We start from the raw sequence: 8,837 nt of genomic DNA, 5'->3' as shown, positions 1-8,837 counted from the left end.
AGGAATATTTCTCTTACAGATTGTCTCCTCGATATGATGAATTTAATCCGATATTGAGTGCGGGAAAATTGACACAACAATACATGGTGGATGCTTATGTGAGAGCTGAGGCGAATGACTTGAACTGGGTGAAAAATAATCAGTCAACATTGAGATCAGAGAAATATAATGGTTTAATGGATGCGATAGAATGGGATGAGGAAGTTCATGGGAGTAATAACCTGATAGGAAAAGCAGTTATACTGCCTTCAAGTTTCCAGGGTGGAGTACGAAACATGCAGCAGTATTATCAAGATGCTATGGCCATTGTCACAAAGTATGGAAAGCCTGATTTATTTGTAACAATGACTTGCAACCCAAAATGGAAAGAAATAACTGAAAATCTCAAACCTTGGGAAAAATCTGAATTCAGACCTGACTTGGTCGCACGAGTATTTCACTTGAAACTTAAACAACTTCTTGATGACATTACAAATAGGCGTAAGTCATTATTTGGGAAGGTTCTTGCACATGTGCATGTTATTGAGTTTCAGAAGAGAGGTCTTCCACATGCACACATTCTGATCATCTTAGACACGGACGAAAAAATTACCACTCCTGAAGATATTGATAAAATTGTGAAAGCAGAGATTCCAGATAAAGAGACTTCGCCACGACTTTTTGAAATAGTCACGAAACATATGATCCACGGACCATGTGGGAAGAGAAACCCTTCAAGTCCCTGCATGGTTGACAGTGATTGCACGAAGAACTTCCCAAAGTCCTGTGATGCTACGCTTGGAAATTTGGATGAATATCCATATTATAGACGACGGAATCAAGGATTTGTTGAGGTGAATGGGAAGTTGATAGATAATAGCTGGGTTGTTCCTTACAATCCATACTTATTACTAATATATAATTGTCATATAAATGTGGAGATCTGTTCATCAGTAAAGAGTGTGAAGTGCTTATACAAGTATGTATACAAAGGTCATGATTGTGCAAACCTTTGTATTACTGAGAGGAACGAAAGAGATGAGACGAAGGAGTATGTGGACTCACGATATGTGAGTGCACCTGAAGCGATTCATCGAATTTTTAGATTCAAGATGCATGATCAGTCGCACACTATCTATAGACTACCAGTACATCTGCAAAATGAACACATTGTGTACTTTCAACAGGGAAATGAACAGGTGGCTGCACATCGAGCTCAGAGTAAAGATACGAAATTGACAGGATGGTTTAAGTTGAATGTAGTAGATGAAACTGCGCATGACTTTACTTATTCCGAAATACCCAAACACTTCGTTTGGAAGGATACGACTGCAATGTGGGAAAGGAGACAAATGGGAGGAGAGAAAGTGATTGGGAGAATGGTAAATGTAAGTATTAAAGACCCAGAAAGATACTATCTTCGATTACTTTTATGCCACGAAAAGGCAGTGACATCTTTTCAACACTTACGAACAATTGTGGTGAACGACGAGTCCGTTCAGGTAGGTACCTTTCGAGAGGCTGCGAAGCGCAAGGGATATCTTTTGGATGACACAATTTGGCAAGACACAATTCATGATGCCATTGTTTATGCAATGCCATTCCAGCTTAGGCAAATGTTTGCCTATATCTGTGCTTATGGTCTTCCCTCTGATGCTCTTAAGTTATGGAATGATAATTTACAGTATTTGACAGAGGACGTTTGCTATGAGCGACATCTCAAACAGGGTGAATGTCAAAGATGTGCTGAGTATGCACTTAAGGATGTAAAAGATACTCTGACTCTTAGTCATTCACTCTGCAATTTCAATTTACCTGATGTGGGCTATGATTTGTCAAGTATGAATCAGATTATCTATGATTCAGACGTTGAGCAGAAGGCCGCTGATGAGATGATTACATCTTTGAATGATGACCAACGACAAGCATTTACAACAATAATCAATGCTGTGAATGATGAAGAGATTACCCTAAATGTTTTTTCCTGGACGGTCCCGGAGGAAGTGGGAAGACATATTTGTATCGAAGTCTTCTTCATTACTTTCGAGCAAGGAATGAAATTGTCATTCCTACAGCATCAACCAGAATTGCATCAAACTTGCTCAGTGGAGGTAGAACCTACCATTCTCTGTTTAAGTTACCTTTAGAAGTCAATGAGACATCCATTTCAAACCTGAGTTTGGACTCGAAAGATGGAAGAGATATTAGATTAGCAAAGTTGCTTATCGTGGATGAATGCACCATGGCATCGAGCCATGTTATGAATGCCATTGACAGAATTTTAAGAGAGGTAACTGGACATCAAATTTCATTTGGTGGGAAGGTAATATTACTTGGAGGTGACTTTCGGCAATGCTTAAACATTCTCCCGCACGCAATGCAATCAGCGATTGTCCAGTCTGGACTTAAGTATTGTGATTCTTGGAGCTTCTTTAAGAAACTCACATTGAGTAGCAATATGAGATCACAGGACCCTAAATATAGTGAATGGCTGTTGAAATTGGGAAATGGCACATTGGGAAATTCTCTTCAACTTGAACACACTATTGAGGTTCCCCCTGAATTTCTTTGTGAAGGTGATTTGGTGAAGGAGGTATTTGGTGAGCAAATAACTCCTGATATGATACCAACCATTAAAAATAGGGCTATACTTTGCCCTAAAAATGCTGACGTCGACAGAATCAATGACGAAGTTTTGAAACTTTTACATGAGCAAGAGGAAAAAACTTATTACAGCTACGATGAGATACAAACTGATGATCACCAGGAACGATTAAATTACCCTATAGAGTACCTGAACAGTGTACGTGCATCGGGATTACCCCCTCATGAACTCCACTTGAAGGTTGGCACCATCATAATGCTGCTGAGGAACCTCAACACAAAAAGAGGATTATGTAATGGAACCCGATTAGTTGTGATGAGTTTAAGAGATCATGTCATCGAAGCAGAAGTGCTTACTGGGTCCGGATCGGGACAGATAATCCTGATACCACGAACTGATTTAACAAATAATGGTTCTGATTACCCATTTACCCTGAAACGAAGACAGTTTCCTGTCAAGGCTTCGTTTGCAATGACCATCAATAAGTCACAAGGACAGACTCTTGACAGGGTTGGAATTTTTTTGTCTGAACCTGTTTTTGGACATGGACAACTTTACGTTGCTTTTTCCAGAGTAAGGAGAGCAACTGATGTCAAAATCAAGATTCTGAAAACATCAGAACAAGGCAAATTGATTCCAAATAATAATAATTTTTTTACCAAAAATGTTGTGTATAGAGAAGTTTATGATGGGATAAATGATGGAATACAGAATACAGCTAAAGAATATCTTCAGTCTGTAATACAGAAATACTGTTTGCTGTATATTGATCTGTTAACATTACTTTTTAACATGAAGATTTGTATATATTTATACTTGATTTTTTAATTATATTAATTCTATTGAACAATTTTGAATAAAGAATAGCTTCACTTTCTCATGTACAAATACTGTTTGCTGTTTGCGTATTGATTTTTTAAGTTTAGTTTCTAAGATGAACAGTTGTATACATTTATATATATTAAGTACATCAAACTTTTAAAAATTAAGCACACACAACTTTCATATATTAAGTGCATTAAACATGCCTCATAGGAATTTGTAATACTGCTAAAACGCCCACTAGGGGCCTCCCCGGCTACTAGTAGCCTATAAAGGAAGGTCTGTCGCCGTGAATGTGAAGTCTGGAACACGAAAAATAAATGGTACCCCTTTTTGGGCAGACTGTCTTTAATTTTTTGTTTTAGTTATAAATTTAATTATAAACTTTCCATGTGAACAGCCTTTTCATAAACAAGAGGACAATGAGTTGCCATTGATAACTCATACGCACTACCCGAACCTGGTTTTAATTTTTTGTTTGCTGACAATTTATTCCACACGTGGATTAGTACACTATTATTTATTCGCTGTAAAACATTTTCTGCTGAAGAAGACGAGAAATAATCGCGCCATCTAGTGTAATATACAGGAAAAGCTGTTATTGGGTCGAAAACTTTAATACCGCAATCGAGCTGTTTTGTTATGTTATCTGTAATTTCTTGGTGGCAGAATGAAGAGATTTCTTTCGTAATTAATAACGGACCGATGCAGGCAAAACAATTACTATCGTATGATTGCTTGATGTATTCCATACACTTGTAAAGTATAGTGTGGTTGCGCTCCATTGCGAAAATACCACTACACAGTTGATTACTACTTTCTTTAATCACGAAATTCTTATAAAACGGAAAAGTTTTCATCATGACAATGTCTAAGTCTAAAAACATTCCACCATATTTCCAAATTAAAGCGTATCGAGTGGCATCACTCAGATGGGATATTTTATAGTTACTTTTATTCCACTTTCCTTCAATATACCATTCCAACAATGGCGTATTTTCAAATACTTTTTCAAACTTTGTCCGTTGTATTTTGACATTAGGTAATAACGTGAAGTTGATATGTATGTCTGGATTTGATGTGAACATTAATACATTAATAAGAGATGAAGGATAATGTCTTGCAGTCGATTCGACTGCACATGCTTGACGAATGTTCAGCGACGAAGAACTTGATGTTTCAACAAAAAAAATATTGTGCTGTTCGGTTTTGTAATCTGAAATATAAACAAAAATATGTTAATATATGTCATTTAAATCTTTCAGAAATTAAATTATAATTAGTGATAATTAAACGACATTGTGGAATTTTTATTACGGCTAATTAATTATAGAGTACAGTAGATTGAATTGGAAAAATACAATTTAAGATATGGGCAATCTGCCAAGTGAATGCTGACCTCCAGTAGCACTTCAGGAAATTACTCCACATTTAGGAAATCGGGTTATGCACGTGGAATTTTCGCTCCCGGCAAACTCCACGTGCATAACCCGATCTATCTGTATCCCCCGAATGTTACTTTTCCGACTCCTCTTATGTCGTATCTCACTTGACAAAAATAGTAAAAATACTGTATATATTTTATTAGTTTCCATGTTTTCTTTTGTTATTTTAGTAATAATAAAATACATTTTTTACGATAAAAAACTATTCGTTATGAAATTTCGCTGGAATTTTACATCATATGTACGCAAACTATATTTTCCTTATTGTGTCGGAGGAAAAGTTATGGTTTCATCCCATGTCTTTCCTTCTATGAGTGTAAAAATAAAATTTATAAACAAATTTATGGGAATTACGTTTAAAAATATGTAGCTTATTTTTTATAGTTCTATTTTATTCAGTTGAGGGCTAAACATGAATTAGGTTTAAATTAATTAAGCAGCGAGTTAAGTATGTTTGAACCATTTACATTTTTTAAAATTTAACTCTCTGCCCTATGAGAAGTGAGTTTTAAAACTCGGTCGTTTTTCTTGGTCATCGTGGATTCATCCGGGTGGTAAGAGACGATGCTTATCCAGGACAGACATCAATGAACATTTCCTGTGAAAATGCTCGCTCGGACTCAATTTCATATTCCTTAAACCAAGGAACTTAACGTTCTCGGATTTCATGCTGTCTCGCTCTTTATTTGAACAAATGGTTATCACTGGATATGCCTATATGAATTGTACGAAACATATTGTGAGTCCCACCATTCTGAAAAAGTTTCGTTGTCATTTTAACTTATATATGTTATTAAATTAATATTTGCATTATTTTGTATAACATTAATTTTAATCAATTTATGTTAAGTTAATAATGTAATCTCTTGATAAGTTGAAAATTTTATTGTACACTCACTGCCAAAACTTAAGCACCGAGCAGAAAATGTTCATGTCCGGAAAGCAATCTGCATTTGAGAGGCTGCAATTCACTGCAGAGGTAGGTGGAAGTATACAAATATGTTACGTTACTATCAATCAAGTTTACGTGTCGCGAAATATGCAAAACAGGCAGTCGTATAAGAAGTCAGCCTTCTGAAGTGTGAGAGGAGTTGCAAGTACCGAGAAAAAGTGTGAACTGTCGTACAATTACTGTGCATGACTGACGTGTTTCTATGACTTCCAGAAGACGAGTAACAGTGAGCGCTGGCGGTGTGTGGGATGCCTTGAAACAGGACGATCAATCACAGATGTTTGTGTTTTCTTCGGCGTTCATCATTCTGTCATTTCACGGTTATGGAAACAATTCCAAATAAGCCAAACAGTTGTTCGAAGCCCTGTGGCCGGTCGCCCAAGAGTTACGACCCCTGCAGAAGATCGCTATATTGCTCTTGTAACCAAGCGGAATCGAAGAGCAACCTCTACACGTGTGACATCGATGGTTGCAGCAGCCATTGGTAAAACGATATCTGCTACTACTGTGCACCAAAGGCTACACAAGAATGGACTGTATGCCCGGGTACCACGAGTTTGTCTTCCACTATCCGTCCAATCCAGAGGTACACGATTAAAGTGGTGTCGGCAACATGTGAATTGGACTGTGTCTGATTGGGGTAACGTTATGTTCACGGATGAGTCGCGATTTTCCCTGGAGCCAGATGACAAGCGTGTAAGAGTATGGAGAGAAAAAGGCATTACCCCAGAACATCATCGAGCATCACGCATTCCGAGATAGAAGCATTATTGTGTGGGCAGGCATTTCATTGGGATATCGCACCGACCTGCACATCTATCGAGGGGGTTCTGTGACGGCTGTCCGGTATCGGAATGAAGTCCTCGAACCCATTGTGAAATTGTATGCTGCAGCAGTTGGTCCTGCTTTTGTTTTAATGGATGATAACGCACGACCCCATAGAGTGAAGGAATCGTGCGTATGGATTGGCCGGCGTATTCGCCAGACCTCAATCCCATTGAGAATCTTTGGGATACCTCGTCCGTGCTGTGTGTGCACGTTTCCCACCCCCTGCCACTCTCACAGAGTTGCAAACTGCTCTACAGGAGGAATGGCACTTATTTGACTCTGGAGTGGTTGATCACCTCATGGAAAGCATGGTTATACGCTGTATACTTTTTGTAAAAATAAGGGGTGACCATTTACCCTATTAATGTCGGTTTTGTTTGTTTGTTTTGGATTTAAACATCGTTTTGTTAATGATTCCAAAATGATTTCATCTTATACTTTATGAAAATTCAATATTGTTTTCATTTTTCTATGTAATTCTTTGTGTTGTTTCATGCATAAACATATTTGCTACTGTCCTGTCGCATTTTGTGTCAATCACAGCTGTATTTGTCGATTTTTTCGCAGTTTATTGCTCCGTGCTTAACTTTTGGCAGTGAGTGTATTTTAAACTATATATATATATATATATTTCTATACGTATTCTAAATTTATTTTATGTTCTGTCTGTATATCAAACAATTGTTATTTCCCTTTGCACCGACACGTTCATGTGTGAAAGTGACACCATGGTTGTTTACGTTATCAAGTAGTGTTTTAGTAATTTCGCTTATTATTCCATTTTTAGGGACTCTCTTTTGAAAATTTTTAGCAATACAGATAAAAAATAATCAAGAGAAACAAAAATTATGTTAATTGTGATTAACCTCACAATACTCGAAGGAAAAGACGAAGGGTATGATCGTCGCTTCCTCTTTTCAACTAGCGTTAAGTGACAGTTGTTGTCTTATCCACATCACGTGGACACATTTAATTCATTCTAGACAAGAGAGAATTAGAGCTAAAAATAACCAATCAAGCTTATTTCTTATTATATCAACTGCCGCCGGAATAAAATCATTATTAGTCAGAAAAAAATAAAAGAAAAGAGAACATCGAGAAAAAGAGAGAGGAGAGTAGACAAAAATCAAGAAAAACAGTCAATTTAGAGAAAGGAGAGTCAACAATATAGAAAGGAATCAGACCAGAGAAGACTGTCAAATTTGTAGGAGATAGAGTCAGCAAAGAGAGATAAAGAGAGAAAAGGATAAGGTGCAACAGTAAAACGTAAAAGAAAGAGAAGACAGAAGATGAAAAGAAGACAACTCTTTTCCTAGTAAGTTGTTAGTCGCAAATTTCGGATTACTCCCCGCCAGGTATCCCTGGGTTTATTAGTAAAGAAATAGGCTAGATTCCGAGGATAGATTGTTTATCCAAATATAGATATAATGTTATCGACAGACTATTTTCAATATTAATTATAAACTTAATTTTAATGTTATGTTTTGCTTTTGTAATAAATTTTCCTTTTTTTTTAATCTTAAGTAGGTTTAGCTGATTTTACATCGTTCATCTGAGAAGCCAATTCGTTGACTTCTGAATGACTATTTCCTTTGCACCTTGTGTATCTCTATCTTATCTAGAGTTTAAATCGGAGTTGTGTTCGATAATACACACCTTGTGGCAGGACCAAAAACTTCGAATCTCGATTTCTCTATTTTGACGGCTCCCAAGGTCCCACAATTCCATTATTTAACTATTTATTTATTTATTTATTTATTTAGACAAACTAGGCCATTATTTAACTAAATACTCTATATCAAGGGTGGCCAACTTTTGTGTACATAAGATCTACTTTTTATCGTAAAAATGTGTCGCGATCGACTCGTCGTAGGCATAGTCTAAGTCAGGGATGGGCATTCCGCGGCCCGAGTCGCATAAAATGTGTATAAATATATCAATTTCCTAGCTTAAGAAGTATGCAGCAAAAATTCAAATGTTATTTTCTACAACTTATGTGTGTGAATAGTTTTTCCTGCAATGAATTTAGTAAAAATTAAAACGAGAAACCGGCTCACCTCGAAACTAATTTAAAACTAGCAGTGACTAATATTTAATCAAATATTTTTGATACATTACGTTTACATCAGTTCTAGAAGCTAAATTAAGTATACCTATTCTATTTTATAATTATATATGAATAAATAATTGTGATTTACCGGCATTT

General features: G+C 36.5%; 2 protein-coding genes across 3 annotated transcripts in view; one reads left to right on the top strand and one right to left on the bottom strand.

Moving 5' to 3' along the window:
• Positions 1-3,777, top strand: part of LOC111637795 — a 6,325-nt gene extending 2,548 nt beyond the window's left edge. The window contains 3 exon segments of the mRNA XM_023383358.1: positions 3-1,946; positions 1,949-3,322; positions 3,772-3,777. Of these exon segments, the coding sequence (XP_023239126.1) occupies positions 3-1,946; positions 1,949-3,322; positions 3,772-3,777 (3,324 nt within the window).
• LOC111637802 (lactosylceramide 4-alpha-galactosyltransferase-like) overlaps positions 3,320-8,837 on the bottom strand; it is a 35,402-nt gene continuing 29,884 nt past the window's right edge. For both annotated transcript variants that reach the window (XM_023383363.1, XM_023383364.1), the window contains exon 4: positions 3,320-4,622. In XM_023383363.1, the coding sequence (XP_023239131.1) occupies positions 3,784-4,622 (839 nt within the window). In that variant the 3' untranslated portion in view covers positions 3,320-3,783. The remainder of the gene's footprint in view (positions 4,623-8,837) is intronic.

Source organism: Centruroides sculpturatus, unplaced genomic scaffold (assembly GCF_000671375.1).
Source record: "Centruroides sculpturatus isolate CEXI.00-Female unplaced genomic scaffold, Cexi_2.0 scaffold1001, whole genome shotgun sequence".
Taxonomy (NCBI): Eukaryota; Metazoa; Arthropoda; class Arachnida; order Scorpiones; family Buthidae; genus Centruroides; species Centruroides sculpturatus.
The sequence above is the reverse complement of the archived record's forward strand: the minus strand, read 5'-3'. Positions and strand labels throughout refer to the sequence as shown.